The following is a 16,676-nucleotide window of genomic DNA, read 5'->3' on the forward strand; positions in this document are numbered from 1 at the left end:
ATTTGCTTTTGTTTTTCCTCTAACAGCCTATAAGAAGTCTGAACTTACTAAAAAATCAGAAATTCAGACCCGATCTCCTTCCAGGAAAATCATTTTAAAACCAGCTGTAAGATATCATAGACCAACTCACGTTCCTTGTACTAAACGGAAGCAGACAGGTGACTGTGAGAACCCTGCAATGTGGCTGGCAAACATGGACTTCATTGCTCGACTGGCTGTTTCCTTGCACTCTCTTTTTTTCAGCCATTGGGCTTTTGCAAGTTTATCCGTATTCAGTGCTTTTCATTTTTTCTTTCTACAGCAGTCATGATCACACATGCTTGTCGTGCACAAGCTTGCAAGTACTGTGGTCTTAACCTTGAAGTGGTGGCATAATTCTTATTGTGAAAGTTTGCATAAATTGCTGTGTGCTGGTGGGAAAGTGTTGCAACCTGCATCATGATATCCATTCATATTAATTTCTCGTGTTTCAAGATATTCAGGTATAACTTGCTTGACATGCAATTATGTTTTCCATTTGTATTTTTTTAAGAAATAATTTATTTTAAAAAAAATTTACAAAGATTTCCTCCCCACTGAGCTTTTTTTTTGTCAGTTTAGGTAATTTGTACTTCACTCCGTTGCTTCCCATCCCTTATGACAACACTGATTTTAAGTCTTCTGCTTTCATTTGCATCTTGATTTCTATCTGACTGTCATTTTTGTGGCAATTAATGTTGTATTCTAAACTTGGCATTCTTTTTATCCAGCTTCTGGAAGTGTTGAAGGTGCCTATGTTATAGACCAGAAATTCTCTGTTGCTAAGCAACCCAAGGAAAGAATGACAGTAAGTAAATTAACTGATAACTGCATCCTATGGTATGGATGGTGCACTAATTTCTGCAACGTTTGAAGTTTTAATTCTTTTAATTTTAATGAAAATCACTTTTCTGGAAAGATTTATATTGTCAAAGCCAAACTAATTCTTAAACTGTTCGATATTAGCTTCAAATATGATAGATTTACAGAAAATAACGTTATTTTCTGCACGCACTCTACCTTTTAATCTAGCTTCCAGAGTTTTCTCGTTCACAGTGTGGAGGGTTGTGTATCGAATCAAGCTCATACACTCAACTGGAAGGACCTGAAGGTTGCATCACAATGTCTTTATCAATTAAATCAACAATCAGATCTTATAAAATACAGAAAAAAAAACAAAGAACAGTAGATGTTGAAGATCCGAAACACACACACAAATCGCTGAAAAAGCTCAGCAGCCCTGGCAGCTTCTGTGGAAAGAAAGTGGAGCTAATGTTTCGGTCCAGTGATCCTTCGTCAGAACACTGAAGAACACACATTCTGAAGAAAGGTCACTGGACCCGAAACGTTAACTCTGCTTTCTGTCCACAGATGCTGCCAGACCTGCTGAGTTTTTCTGCCAGTTTGTTTTTGCATCTGAAATGCAAGGTGGATAAAAGAGAAAAAAAAAATTAAATGTTTAACTTGGGAATATTGCATCCAATTCTGTGAACTAGGTAATGTCGGTCATTTTCCTAAACTTTTACAGAGTAGATACAATATAGAGAAACTTGCTTCCAAAAAAGTATGGATTTTGAGAAATCTGGATATCCCAATATATTGTGCATAAAATTTTACAAAACTATTCACACTCTGCCAATCACTACATAATAAACCAATTATTTCATTACAGATTCAAATTTATACTTGTGACAGTATAATATGGATTGTTAGAATTTCAGCATTGAAAATCTGAAAATATTGTTGATTAATCACCTGATTTGTTTCTCAAAAATCAAAAGAAATCTCTCTTTGCCTGTCCATTCTCTTGACTTCATCTTATGCTTATTTATTGCTTTTGTTTATTTTCCACCAGTAATTTTTATCACTTATTTTTGTTTTCTCTATATTGCCGTTCAGACTTTATTACTCCCATTCGTTGTGTCAGTCTCCATTTCACACACTTTTTTTTTGTCTTTGAATTTTATTTCAGCTCTCTACCCCTTGGGAACAGTACCATAATTGGAAATAAATATTCCAGAGTGCATAACATTGCAAAAAGACAAAAAGAATGGAATAGGAGGAGGAATGGCCCTCACAGTAGAGGATGATACAAGTACCATCAGAACCTTAGGAAGTAGAAACATAATGGGTGGAGATTAGTGAGAAAAATGGATCAGAAAGTCTATGTAAGTAGACTTCAGGCCCCAACCAGTATCCATACTGTTAGAGGGAATTAAGCAAGAATTATTTGGAGCATAACAGCAATTACAATGGAATAGTTTTAGGGAAATAGTATATTGACTTAGAAATTTGTGCCAAATTAATTTGAGAGATGAATTCTTTGAATGGATTTGTGATCATTTCTGAGAACAACTTGTGAAATAAGTTAGGAATAAAGCTCCCTTAGATTTGGTATTGTGCAATAAAGCAGGTTAAGTTAGTAATCTCATCTGGATCCTTTTTCCAATCACTATCTCAATAGTTTTTGTAGTATAAAATGTGAAAGTTGCTTTAAAAAAATACATTTTATTGAGGCTTTTATCTTGCACACATTAGGGTAGTTCATGTGAAATACCAATAAAAAGGGAAAGCTGCATTTGCAGCTTTCCAAATGCTCCAAGAGGAGACTGCTGATTCATTGCCAAGTGGACTCCAAGTTTTAAAGGTGTTACCGTGGAGAATGGTAGATGGTGACTGAATTTAACTACCTTGTGTTGTCTAATTTAAGCTATGCAGACTGACTGATATGGTTCATTTTTCAAGGCAATGTCTTGACCAGAGAATGACTGTCACCAATCCTGCTGAGTTGAAATAAGGGCAATGAATACAGATGTTCTTTGTCTGCAAAGAACAGTACCCTCTGTATGTTAAAGGTACTTTTGAGTAGATATCCCAAATTGTCAGGATAATTATTTGCGCATGCAGATTATTTACCAAATAAGGGCCAATCATGAAAGCACATCTAATGTTGGTCAATTTTGAACTTTACTTCTGGAGCCATGACTCACCTTCTCTCAGCCTAGTATAAGTACCTTCCTATTTCCCTTTTTTTTTAGCTTTGACAAAGGGTCAGTTAGACTTGAAACATCAGCTCTTTTCTCTCCCTACAGATGCTGCCAGACCTGCTGAGATTTTCCAGCATTTTATCGTTGGGTATAATCAGTGTCTTCCAGGAGAAAGTGAGGACTGCAGATGCTGGAGATCAGAGCTGAAAATGTGTTGCTGGAAAAGCATAGCAGGTCAGGCAGCATCCAAGGAGAAGGAGAATCGTGTTTCGGGCATGAGCCCTTCTTCAGGAATGAGGAAAGCGTGCCAAGCAGGCTAAGATAAAAGGTAGGGAAGAGGGACTTGGGGGAGGGGCGTTGAAAATGCAATGAGTGGAAGGAGGTTAAGGTGAGGGTGATAGGCCGGAGTGGGGGTGGGGGCGGAGAGGTCAGGAAGAAGATTGCAGGTTAGGAAGGTGGTGCTGAGTTCAAAGGTTGGGACTGAGACAAGTTGGGGGGAGGGAAAATGAGGAAATTGGAGAAATCTGAGTTCATCCCTAGGCGGAAGATGAGGCGCTCTTCCTCCAACCGTCGTGTTGCTATGGTCTGGCGATGGAGGAGTCCAAGGACCTGCATGTCCTTGGAGGAGTGGGAGGGGGAGTTGAAGTGTTGAGCCACAGGGTGGTTGGGTTGGTTGGTCCGGGTGTCCCAGAAGTGTTCTCTGAAATGTTCCGCAAGTAGGCGGCCTGTCTCCCCAATATAGAGGAGGCCACATCAGGTGCAGCGGATGCAGTAAATGATGTGTGTGGAGGTGCAGGTGAATTTGTGGCGGATATGGAAGGACCACTTGGGGCCTTGGAGGGAAGTAAGGGGGGAGGTGTGGGCGCAAGTTTTGCATTTCGTGCGGTTGCAGGGGAAGGTGCCAGGAATGGAGGTTGGGTTGGTGGGGGGTGTGGATGAGGGAGTCACGGAGGGAGTGGTCTTTTCGGAACGCTGATAGGGGAGGGGAGGGAAATATATCCCTGGTGGTGGGGTCCGTTTGGCAGTGGCAGAAATGACGACGGATGATACGATGTATATGGAGGTTGGTGGGGTGGTAGGTGAGGACCAGTGGGGTTCTGTCCTGGTGGCAAGTGGGCGGGGCTCAAGGGTGGAGGAGCGGGAAGTGGAGGAGATGCGGTAGAGAGCATCGTCGATCACGTCTGGGAGGAAACTGCGGTCTTTGAAGAAGGAGGCCATCTGGGTTGTTGGTATTGGAACTGGTCCTTCTGGGAGCAGATGCGGCGGAGACGAAGGAATTGGGAATATGGGATGGCGTTTTTACAGGGGGCAGGGTGGGAGGAGGTGTCGTCCAGGTAGCTGTGGGAGTCGGTTGGTTTATAGTAAATGTCCGTGTTGATTCAGTTGCCCGAGACAGAAATGGAGAGGTCTCGGAAGGGGAGGGAGGAGTCTGAGACGGTCCAGGTAAATTTGAGGTCGGGGTGGAAGGTGTTGGTAAAGTGGATGAACTGTTCCACCTCCTCGTGGGAGCACAAGGCAGCGCCAATACAGTCATCGATGTAGCGGAGGAAAAGGTGGAGGGTGGTGCCCGTGTAGCTACGGAAGATGGACTGTTCCACATATCCTACGAAGAGGCAGGCATAGCTGGGGCCCATACGGGTGCCCATGGCTACTCCTTTGATTTTGAGAAAGTGGGAGGATTGGAAAGAGAAGTTGTTCAGAGTGAGGACCAGTTCAGTCAGTCGAAGGAGGGTGTCAATGGAAGGGTACTGGTTGGTACGGTGGGAAAGGAAGAAGCGGAGGGCTTTGAATCATCCGTGATGGGGGATGGAGGTGTACAGGGACTGGATGTCCATGATGAAGATAAGGCGTTGGGGACCGGGGAAGCAAAAACCATGGAGGAGGTGGAGGGCGTGGGTGGTGTCCCGAAAATAGGTGGGGAGTTTTTGGACTAAGGGGGACAGGACCGTGTTGAGGTATGCAGAGATGAGTTCAGTGGGGCAGGAGCAGGCTGAGACAATGGGTCGGCCGGGGCAGTCAGGTTTGTGGATTTTGGGTAGGAGGTAGAAACGGGAGGTGCGGGGTTGTGGGACTATGAGGTTGGAGGTGGTGGATGGGAGATCCCCTGAGGTGATGAGGTTATGGATGGTCTGGGAGTTGGTTTGGTGGTGGGAGGTGGGGTCATGGTCAAGGGGACAGTAGGAGGAGGTGTCCGCGAGCTGGCGTTTAGCCTCAGTGGTGTAAAGGTTGGTGCGCCAAACTACTACCGCGCCTCCCTTGTCTGCCGGTTTGATAGTGAGATTGGGGTTGGAACGGAGGGAGTGGAGGGCTGCACGTTCCGAGGGTGAGAGGTTGGAGTGGGTGAGAGGGGTGGAGAAGTTGAGGCGGTTAATGTCGCGGCGGCAGTTGGCTATGTAGAGATCGAGAGCAAGTAAGAGGCCAGCACGGGGTGTCCAGGTAGATGGGGAGTGTTGGAGGCGGGAGAAGGGATCATCAGAGTGTGGGCGGGAGTCCTGGTTGAAGTAGGCACGGAGACAAAGGTGGCGGAAGAATTGTAACTTCTTCAACCAGGATTCTGCCTCCCACGAGGAGGTTGAACAGTTCATCCACTTTACCAACACCTTCCACCCCGACCTCAAATTTACCTGGACCGTCTCAGACTCCTCCCTCCCCTTCCTAGACCCCTCTATTTCTGTCTCGGGCGACTGAATCAACACGGACATTTACTATAAACCGACAGACTCCCACAGCTACCTCGACTACACCTCCTCCCACCCTGCCCCCTGTAAAAACGCAATCCCATATTCCCAATTCCTTCGTCTCCGCCGCATCTGCTCCAAGGAGGACCAGTTCCAATACCGAACAACCCAGATGACCTCCTTCTTCAAAGACAGCAATTTCACCCCACTCGTGATCGACGATGCTCTCCACCGCATCTCCTCCACTTCCTGCTCCTCCGCTCTTGAGCCCCGCCCCTCCAATCGCCACCAGGGCAGAACCCCACTGGTCCTCACCTACCACCCCACCAATCTCCATATACATCGTATCATCCGTCGTCATTTCCGCCACCGCCAAACAGACCCCACCACCAGGGATATATTTCCCTCCCCTCCCCTATCAGTGTTCCGAAAAGACCACTCCCTCCGTGACTCCCTCGTCAGGTCCACTCCCCCCACCAACCCAACCTCCACTCCCGGCACCTTCCCCTGCAACCACAAGAAATGCAAAACTTGCGCCCACACCGCCCCCCTTACTTCCCTCCAAGGCCCCCAAGGGATCCTTCCATATCCGCCACAAATTCACCTGCACCTCCACACACATCATGGCCTCCCGATGTGGCCTCCTCCACACACACCCGATGTGGCCTCCTCTATATTGGGGAGACAGGCCGCCTACTTGTGGAATGTTTCAGAGAACACCTCTGGGACACCCGGACCAACCAACCCAACCACCCTGTGGCTCAACACTTCAACTCCCCCTCCCACTCCACCAAGGACATGCAAATCCTTGAACTCCTCCATCGCCAGACCATAGCAACATGACGGCTGGAGGAAGAGCGCCTCATCTTCCGCCTAGGAACCCTCCAACTACAAGGGATGAACTCAGATTTCTTCAGTTTCCTCGTTTCCCCTCCCCCCACCTTGTCTCAGTCCCAACCTTTGAACTCAGCACCACCTTCCTAACCTGCAATCTTCTTCCTGACCTCTCCGCCCCCACCCCCACTCTGGCCTATCACCCTCACCTTAACCTCCTTCCACTCATTGCATTTCCAACGCCGCTCCCCCAAGTCCCTCCTCCCTACCTTTTATCTTAGCCTGCTTGGCACACTTTCCTCATTCCTGAAGAAGGGCTCATGCCCGAAACGTCGATTCTCCTGCTCCTTGGATGCTGCCGGACCTGCTGCGCTTTTCCAGCAACACGTTTTCAGCTATAGTCAGTGTCTTGCTTGTTCGGACCAGCTGAAGGGAATATACCACTTAATTTCATCAGAGTCTACTTGCCAACCCAATTCTTGCACTACTCTTGTACAGATGATGCTTTCCCTTTGGTTTTACTTGTGGTTTTCCTGGGATATAAAGGAACTAGTAAGAGAGAGCTTCAGTTAAGTCACATCAACAGAGAAAGATGCATTGAAGAAATCTAAGGAGCTAACAGCTGCAAAATGACCAAGACTTGACAACTTTCATTCTTAAGGCTTTAAAAGAGGTAGCTGCAATGATAATGGTTGCACTGGTCGTGATTTCCCAAGTTCCTTCTATTCTAGAATGGTTGCAGTGATTTGAAAGTTAGCAAATATAACTCCTCTATTGAAGAATGGAGGAGAGACAAAATACATAACTGCAAATTAGTTAACCAGACATTGTTAACAAATAAAAAGTCATATTTTGATTAGACAAAGTCAACATGATTTCACGAAAGAGAAATAGTGTTTCAAATATTAGAGTTTTGAGAGTATACAACTAAGAGATAGCTGAAATGGAATTCACCTGGACTTTCCAAAGGTATTTAAAAAAAAGTGCTGCACAAAATGCTAATACACAAGACAAGACTGCATAGATTTGGATGTAATCGATCAGACACATTCAGCCGAGTTTAATACAGCCCGCCAAAGGTTTGAAGATGTGTTGGCATGTTTAATCTAACAGGTGACCTGTCAGCATTTTTCCACTGCAGTTATACCAGTGGTGGGTGATAGCTTTGGCTAACCACTATGTCTCGCCAATTTAAAGACATAATCCTGCTGCTACCATTTAACTGGCAGCATGAGAGGCCCAGGCTAAATGCCCAGATTCACCAGCATAGTTTACTGAGGTGTTGGTGAGCATCCTGCCTTAACTGGCCCTATCTAGGTCCGTTGGAGAAATTCTTAAGGTGTAGCACTGCTGCTTCCTGCACCGCCCCCCCCCCCCCCCCATCCCACCCCACCAACCTGCAAATGCTTAGAAAATTCTGATCCATTGAAACTCATCGTCTCATCGTGCAAGTGGGTGCCCCATCTCATCTAAACCTGCTGTAGTTTTGTGCACCTCAATCAAATCTCCTCTCTATCTTCATTACTCCAAGGAGAACAAACACAACTACTCCACCCTAACTTTGTAACTAGTTTTGCTCATTACTGGAAGCATTCTAGTAAATGTCCTCTGATCTCTCTTGAGGGCTCTCGCACTCTTCCAAAATGTGATGAGCAGAACTAGATACAATACTTGAATTGTGGCCCTTCCCAACCTTGCTGCTGGATTAGGAAAATGCCATTTTGTTGTATGAAACACCTCTCTTTGTGAAGCCCAAGACCCCATTTACTTTATTAATTACTTTCTCATAAGATCTTGCCATTTGCAAAGATCTATGCAGATGAATCCCAGGGTCCATCTGTCCTTACACACACTTTGGAAAAATGCCATTCGGTTTATATTCTGCATCCCTTCTGTCAAAATGTTTGGCTCATATATTTTCAAATGCATTGACCTGTGAACTATGACCCCAAAACTCCTCCATTTCACCACTGGCTCACCTGAGCATTGAATAAGCATTCTTTAAGGAACAGGAAATGAAGAGTAGGAAAAACAGTATTTTCAGGTCGACAGGCTGCAAGCTGTGGAGTTTTGTAAGTGCTGGGTCCTCAGCTACTTATATTCTATATTAATGATTTAAAAGATGAGACTGACACAACAGATCTAAGTTTGCTGACCTTGCGAAGTTCAATAGGTATGGAAGCTGAGAGGAATACACAAAGCTGCTATGAAATATGAAGAAGTGTAGTGAATGGGCCACATTGACTATTATTGGGCATGATATGGGAAATCAAGTTATTTGTCTCAGCGGTAAGATCAGAAAGGCAGAACATTTTGCAAGACATAACATTTCTAAACACTTCTAAAACTACTAAATGCTAATGTTCAGAGAGGCTTGGGTGTACTGGCAAGGAATACAGAAAATTGGCATGCAGACACATTATACAGGAATGTGGCAAATATAATAATGTAGAAATGTGGTGAGATCACATCTGGAATACAGTGTGCATATTTAAGGAAGGATATATTTGTATTGAAGGTGGTCCTGTAAAGGTTCAGTGAATTTATTAGTGAAATGAAAGGATTGTCCTATTATGGCAGGCTGAGTAATTAGTGTCTATGTTCTCTGGAATTTGGAAGAATGCGAGATGATTTCAGCAAAGAATGCAAGATTCTAAAGAAACTTGACAAAAGTAGAAATTTTGTGTGTCCTTTCCCCAACAGGGAATTCTGGGGCATAAACTTAGGATGGGAGCTTGATCACGTAGGGCTGATTATAAGGAGAATTTCTTCACTCAGGGTTGTATCTATTGAATTTTCAACAAATGTTGTAGAAGCTCCACCATTGAACATGATTAAAGTTCAGACAACTGATTTTTTTCAGGGCAAAGGCATGTTGGGAGCAGCTGTGAAAATGGAACTGAGATGCAATCAGTCATGATTATATGAAGTAGTGGAGCAGCTTTGAGGGCCTGTATTGTCTATCACTTCCATTTCTTAAGTTCATGTATTTGAATCTGGTGAATCTACGAAATTGGACTGAATGCATGAGACACCAGAAGCTGCATTCTGTATAAAGAATTTAACAATCCCACAGCCAGAAGATCAGAGCAAATGTCCCTGCATTTCTGCCTAACGTTGACGACCCCTCCAGTCCAGGTTGATGGCCCAATTTGATACTTAAGAGAGTCCATGAGTATTCCTATTCTTAGTGATGACAGAGGAGGAAGTAGGAGCACAGGCAGGCTTGAGGTTGCAATGAAAACTGATGTATCGCTAGACTAGAAGGCTAGAATATGTCTCCAATTATTGGGACATTAGCACAGTTTTAACATTGGTTGTCAAGATCTGAAATGCTGTCCTCACCAATCTCTTTCATATGCCACATAGCACCTCAGTGTTGCCTCATATTCCCTTGCTGCCCTCATCCCAATGTATTCTCTCCAGTCAGCCTTCACTATGGGCAGACATCAGAAGCTATGTTTTTGAATTAATGGTAAATAACCTCTAACATCTAGTAGAGGTCTGACTCAGAAATATCTTGTGCTGAAAAGAACCTCACATGCTAAATGTAACAAAATGTTCCCTCGTGATCAACCTGTTGCTTAAAGATCTGCTTGACTAGCCACATCAATGACAGCTAATCATTTACTAATCTCCTGAAATGATCAATCAAAAATGAATGCATGACCTGCTTCTAAGGTAAGTGATTCCGGAACTTTTGAAACTCAGCCAAGCATTCATAAGGGATTCAGCTATAATAACAAATCCTGAGAAATGCAAACAGTAGTGACTATTGAAACTGAAAAAAAAATGTCCTGTCAATCAAACTGTTTCAGGAGTAGGTATACACTGAGTGAAAGATGTTAAAATAAATCTGGGAATTTAAATTACTGCAAATTATTACATTAGAGTTCCTAAGCAGTGTTTTTTTGTTTCCAGTTTGAATACCAATGGAAAAAGGCTTTCAGAAACTTACATAATTTTTTATAATGCTATGTTTCTTACATTTTAAGAAATGCTGGTTTTGTCACCTGGGGACCGCGACCTAGAATTAGTCCTATTGCAGACATGCATTACTACTGAAGACCTAACCACAGGATTGCACTGACACAATTGGTGAATGAAACCGATACTTGAAAATTGAGTTGGGTCTAGAAGCTCTAACGTTACAATGACACGTGCATGACTGTCAATCCACAATCCTGAATTGTGTTGCATTGTTGATGGCCAAATTCTGGAGCTTGGGGTGATTCCTGGTGTTTTATATGAGAATTCACCTGCATATACGGCTTGAAGCCTGTCATGTTTGAGTTCTATAGATGAAATCCTCAACTGCTGAATTTCTAAACCCTTAAATGATGGAATCATCATCTGAAGGAAATGTGAATGCTGGGGTCAGGAAAACGATGGCAGTACACTTGTATATTATGAATTATTATGTTGACCATGCTGTTCATTTAAAGTTTCTTGTATTTGTTTTCCAATAGTGAAGACTCAGGCTGGTGAGTTTGTATACTGTGAGGTTAGACAGGTTAGTGGTACCTCCTTTGGCTGTAACTCCCATGATAAACCAAGTGATCAAATTGATTTGGATTTCATTTCCCATCAAAGGCTATTAAAAAAAAATCAGTGATCATGCATGAAAATGATTCCTCATGAAATCCAGAATAATAACCTACAAAGTAAGCAAAAAAAAACTTTGAGTCATCTTAATGTAAGCTTCTGGAGACAGGATGTTGCATTGGTTTTTTTTTGAAGTTTTAAATATGAAAGATTTTCAAGAACTTATTCTTGAGTTCTATCCTGTCAGTAAAGGAACTGAAGAAAATGACATCATAGTTTTAATGTTATGTTGTATTACTTTTTTAATTTTGATTTTGAATATCCATATTTTTAGTGCAAAAAATGTATGTTTTCCTAACATAAGTTGACTCACTATAAAAACAATCTGTTGAGTTCACACAGTTTGCTCACCATGATAAAATGCTAGTAGCAGAACATAGAGGTATTACCATATAGTTATTAATAGCTCAACATTATGGTGCATCATTTAAAGCAAATCGGAGCACTTTGCATCTCAAATTAATAAATTGTGCTAAATATATAGCTATTGTAAAATAGAGTCAAAAGCACCACTAATTACTGCATTAAACCAAAAACTTGCAAACAGCATGAGTGCATTATACAAAAGAAAAGTGTTTTTATAACACTTTACATTTATTAATTCATCTAAAATTAGGAAATTTCTAAATATGAAAAAGTATAAAACAGTCTCAGTATGTACTCTGCCATAATGTTGTTGCTTTGATCTTTTGAGCAGATTATGTAGAACCCAAAAATGCTTTGAAGATAACTTAAAAAATTGTCATCTTTATTATAGCACTTGATAAAAATGGATCTCACAAACCTCGGTTATTGGTATTAAAATTTTCATTTTCTGTATAGCTTATTAAATTCTACAAAACAATTTGTGCTCTTCAATGATTAAAAAAAATAGTTGAGATTACACATAATCACAGCAACTTTAATGTGGTTATCATTGGTAATGTTTAGTTTCTAGATGAATTCATTAGAATTTTTAGGGCATGCATTTTCATGTTAGTTTAATTTATTGTACTTTAGTATTTTGTTCCATTTTACGTTCATTGTCTTATCATTTTTTTTTAATTTACTTTATATTTTCTCATGAAAAGAATTCATCTGCACTAACAAAGATTCCTACCTCAAAATTATCTTCCCTCCTCCCTGAAAGACCCAATTCTACTTGTTCTGCTGCTAGAAAAGCCTTTATTGACCTAGATTATTATCCCACACGACCCTCATCGGCTGGCCCTAGAGATTCATTGACTGAACAACCCATAAAGGTAAGATGAAAAAATGGTCCATATCAGTGGCCTTATTTCTAAAATTTGAGTATTACAACTTAAAATGGAAATGCAATAATACTAATTGAATTCATTTTTATTACCTGTCACTGTAAAAATTGTTGAAATATTAAGATTGTTACATTTTCAGTATTCAGCCAGCTGGTTTATCTATGTACATGGGTTTAACATTTAATAAAAATGATGTTGCTATTTTCCACTCAATCAAAATAACAAATATACTTTTGGAATCTTTTGTGACAGTTGTACTCAAGCATACATTTAATGTGACAGATTCCTTAGCTGTCATAGATTATGTAAATTAATGAAGAGAGTTACTTACACTAAATGACCAGCAATGGATAGGTACGCAGGTATTGCATAATTTAAAAAAAAAACTGGTGCAATATGGGCAGGAGAAGTTCAGTGAATAAATTCTTTTACTGCCTTCAAAAATGTGTGCTGTGTTCTAATTCAGTCATAAAAGGGTATCTAACAGGCACCTTAATTGATCTAAAGTTTTGTTATTGATGATAGCAAATGAAATATTAAGTTCCTAACTTAATGCAGATACAACTTAGCTTAGTTAAAAATGGTTAACACCCATGTTAAGATCTTGAACATTTGAGGATGATTTGAAGCTTGGAACCATTGTGAACAGTGAGCAGACAGTATAGAACTTCAAAGGACATCACCTGAAACAACAAATGTACTCAATGCAGGGAAGTGTGAATTGATCTATTTGGAAAGGAAGAGCATGGGAGAGCCAATATAAACTATTTTGAAGGATGCACAGGAGCTAGGGACTTCAATGATTTATGCACATATATGCTGAAGGTGGTAGAATACATTGACTGAGCAGATGTTAAAGCACCAAACATTCTAGGTAATAGGAGCATTGAGTACAAAACCAAGAAAGTTATACTAAACCTTTGTAGAAACTTATTCAGTCTATACTGTTGCATCTAGTTCTGGCATCATCCTTTCAAAATGATGTGAAGGCATTAGAGAACCTGCAAAAAAATATCAAGGAGAATCACCTCCGGGCCAAGGAATTATGTAGATAGATAAACAAAAAACGTTCCCGTTCGTGATACAATTGAGATCAAGGTGGGCACAAGTTCAAGGTAATTGCCAAATAAAGCAATGACAGCATGAAAAGAAAATCTTTTCAGTGTTTAGGATTTGGAATGCACTTCCTGAGTGTGGTGAAGGCTGATTTATTCAAGACATTCTCGAGGGAATGACATTATACATTCATTGCCTCATACATCGCTATTTAGAAACAAAGAAAGGGGAGTGGACTAAGGTAAATTGCACCTATGGAGAACTGGCTCAGACATAATGAGTTGAATGGCCTCTTGAGTTTTAACCACTTCAACCACTCTGTAATAGGAATTTGTTAAGTACTGTTTCATGAATATCTGCAATGATAATTTAATACTTATTTTTGTGAGAAATGTAACTAGTGGTGCTATACAAGATATAAATAAAATAACTAACTAATCCATTTTATGGTTTTGTGGTCTAGGTTTTTGGGAGAATTTCATTGAATTTCCTTCAAAATGATATATAATCTTAGTGATGCCAGTAATGTCACTTTTCTAACAAACATTGAGGAAAATTGATAACTGGATTAGATAAATGTTCCCTTATCAGCATGCTTTTCAGTATAATGCAGTGCAGAGACATTTCATTTCCTGATGGAATGCAGATTTACCTGGAGTCCATTTCACTTAATTTTCCACATACCATCTGACATGATTGATTTCCAAAAAAAAATCATTCAGTAGCCACACTTTTTTTCTCCAAAAACCAGAAAAGAAAGTCACCTTTGTCATGTACCAATAATATGGTCATCACCTGATGGACAAATTTATAAAATAACTGGTTGACTTATACACACATAACTAAAACAATGCATTATGTATGAGTTTATAAGTGTATATATGTAACATATATCTTAATTTCCTTTGGATTTGGCCATTAGTAATAGCAAGAGCATATATTTGTGGATGTAGAATGATGATGAAGGGATAGCTGTGTTGGATTTTAATGCCTGAAATAATTATATCTTGCCTAATAAAGGAAGCTTTATATTTTAAAGCATAAGAGCAGGGAGTGTCTAGCATAATGAGATTTATGCTGAACCAGTATGGAGCACCAGGTTAACTGCAATTAAAGTAATGCGTACTGTTGCATTAGAGAGTAAGTATAGAGAAAATTTACAAGGGTGTTGTCAGATACAGTGAACTTTAGCTGTGAAGAAAGTTTAAATACACTGGAGTTGTTTATACTTGAACATAGGAAGCTGAGAAGATATTCACTTGAGATGAATAAATGTTTGAGAGGTCAAGGTAAAGTGGATAAGACTTATCTATTTTAATTAGCAGAGAAACAAATAATGAGGGGCATAGACTTGAAATAACTGGTGGATGAGTTAGATGTGAACTGATCCTTTACTCCACCCCAGAGTGTGTTAGGAATCTGTAATCCACTGCCTGAAAGGGTGGCAAAGGCAGAAAACCTCATAACATTTTTTTTTTAACTTGAATATGCAATGAAGTTTAGTATAACCTAAATGGCTCCAGATCAAGCTGGAAGATGTGATTATGCCAAATAACTTGTTCGTTTGTCTTATGCACCATGAAGTTTTCTGTTATTTCGAAACTAGGGTTACCTTGCAGTAGAATGTTTTTCAAAAGATAGTTTGGTAACCATTGTAGCGGTTGCTTGAAGATATATTATTTGCAAATCTCTGGACAAGGAAGAGGACAGAGACATCTCTGAATTGGTTTTGATTGTGTCGTGAAACTAATGATTCTGTCAAAAATAGACACCTTTTTGTTTTTTAAAATGTGCATAATGGTTCTAATTTTGTTTAATTTTGCTGAAGGCATTTTCTTTAAAGTAAAGCTTTCAATGTGTTTCAAGAACTACAGTAAAATGTTGCCTTATGTATTTTATATGAATATCTATACTGTATGCTGAACTAAGGAAACTATCTACAAAATTATTTAAATATGGTAACACTGCATGACTTTAAACTGAAATCTGTTCCTCTTAATTCTTTGTTTCAGAACCTTGCAAATATGTAAACTTTCAGAAATTTACTGTACTGTCAAATTCACTAGTTCCTCTTTACTAATGTGTTTTGAAACTAGCTGGAACTGAAAGGGCTAATATATTGAAATCTCAATATATCTTAAGCAAGATTTGAAGGAGAATTTGCAATTTGAGGAATTATTTATTCTTGGAGAATAAGTTGAATCAGTAATCTGTCTTCACTTGAGTAGTTCTAGAGTTGATTTGCAAATACATGGATTTTTTTTTTCTCTGTTTGAGGTCACTGCTATTGAAAGAGGCTTGCGCACAGGACTTGGATAGTAATAATGCAATTTGTTCTCTGCAGGATGCTGCAATGAGGAGTCCAGAGAAGCGCTCTGCCTTACCCAGACCTTCGTCAATTCTGTCCACTCGCCGGGCTCCACCTGAAGAAAAAGATGCACATTTTGTTCCTGCTACAAGCCCGATTTATCCGGCACCAAGACGACCAACAAGTTAGTTCCCATCGGTCTATTTCTTAAAAATTAATTTAAGACTACAATGTGCCCTGTAATAGCATATGCAATGTATGAGATGTAAGTATTATGAAGGAAAACCATAAAGCGTTGCTCCTTTTTCTGTATACAGAGGAACCTTGATTATCCAAAGAGATGGGCAGGCACTATTTAATTTGGATTTTGAGAAAATTTATAACTCAGGTTGAGGCTATCGAAGTAGGTTTGCTCAATGAGCTGCAAGGTTCATTTTCAGATGTTTCATTACCCTACTAGGTAACATCTTCAGTGGGCCTCAGGCGAAGCAATGTTGAATATTTCTGCTTTCTATTTATACGTTTGGGTTTCTTTGGATTGGTGATGTTATTTCCTGTGGTGAAGTCACTTCCTGTTCCTTTTCTCAGGGGGTGGTAGATGGGGTCTAACTCGATGTGTTTGCTGATAGAGTTCCAGTTGGAATGCCATGCTTCTAGGAATTCTCGTGCGTGTCTTTGTTTGGCCTGTCCTAGGATGGATGTGTTGACCTAGTTGAAGTGGTGTCCTTCCTCATACTAGTGTGAGAGGCTCATGTCATGACTAGTTGGTGTTCGTGTATCCTGGTGGCTAGTTTTCTGCCTGTTTATCCAATGTAGAGTTGTTACAGTCCTTGCACAGTATTTTGTAAATGACATTAGTTTTGCTTGTTGTCTGTACAGTGTCTTTCAAGTTCATTAGCTGCTGTTTTAGTGTGTTGGTGGGTTTGTGGGCTACCAT

The 16,676-nt window shown here is 40.5% G+C and overlaps 1 protein-coding gene across 17 annotated transcripts in view; it reads left to right on the top strand.

Annotated features, from left to right (window-relative positions):
• LOC122551329 (microtubule-associated protein 2) overlaps positions 1-16,676 on the top strand; it is a 261,856-nt gene that overhangs the window by 221,795 nt on the left and 23,385 nt on the right. For 16 of the 17 annotated variants that reach the window (XM_087988737.1, XM_043693043.2, XM_043693048.2 and 13 more), the window contains 4 exons: positions 27-158; positions 750-826; positions 12,193-12,363; positions 15,776-15,923. In XM_087988737.1, coding sequence (XP_087844863.1) covers positions 27-158; positions 750-826; positions 12,193-12,363; positions 15,776-15,923 — 528 coding nt within the window. The remainder of the gene's footprint in view (positions 1-26; positions 159-749; positions 827-12,192; positions 12,364-15,775; positions 15,924-16,676) is intronic. The other variant, XM_043693050.2, reaches the window with a different exon arrangement.

The sequence above is a fragment of the Chiloscyllium plagiosum genome, unplaced genomic scaffold, assembly GCF_037043375.1.
Source record: "Chiloscyllium plagiosum isolate Xiang-an unplaced genomic scaffold, Cpla_swu_hap1 HiC_scaffold_7, whole genome shotgun sequence".
NCBI classification, from domain to species: Eukaryota; Metazoa; Chordata; class Chondrichthyes; order Orectolobiformes; family Hemiscylliidae; genus Chiloscyllium; species Chiloscyllium plagiosum.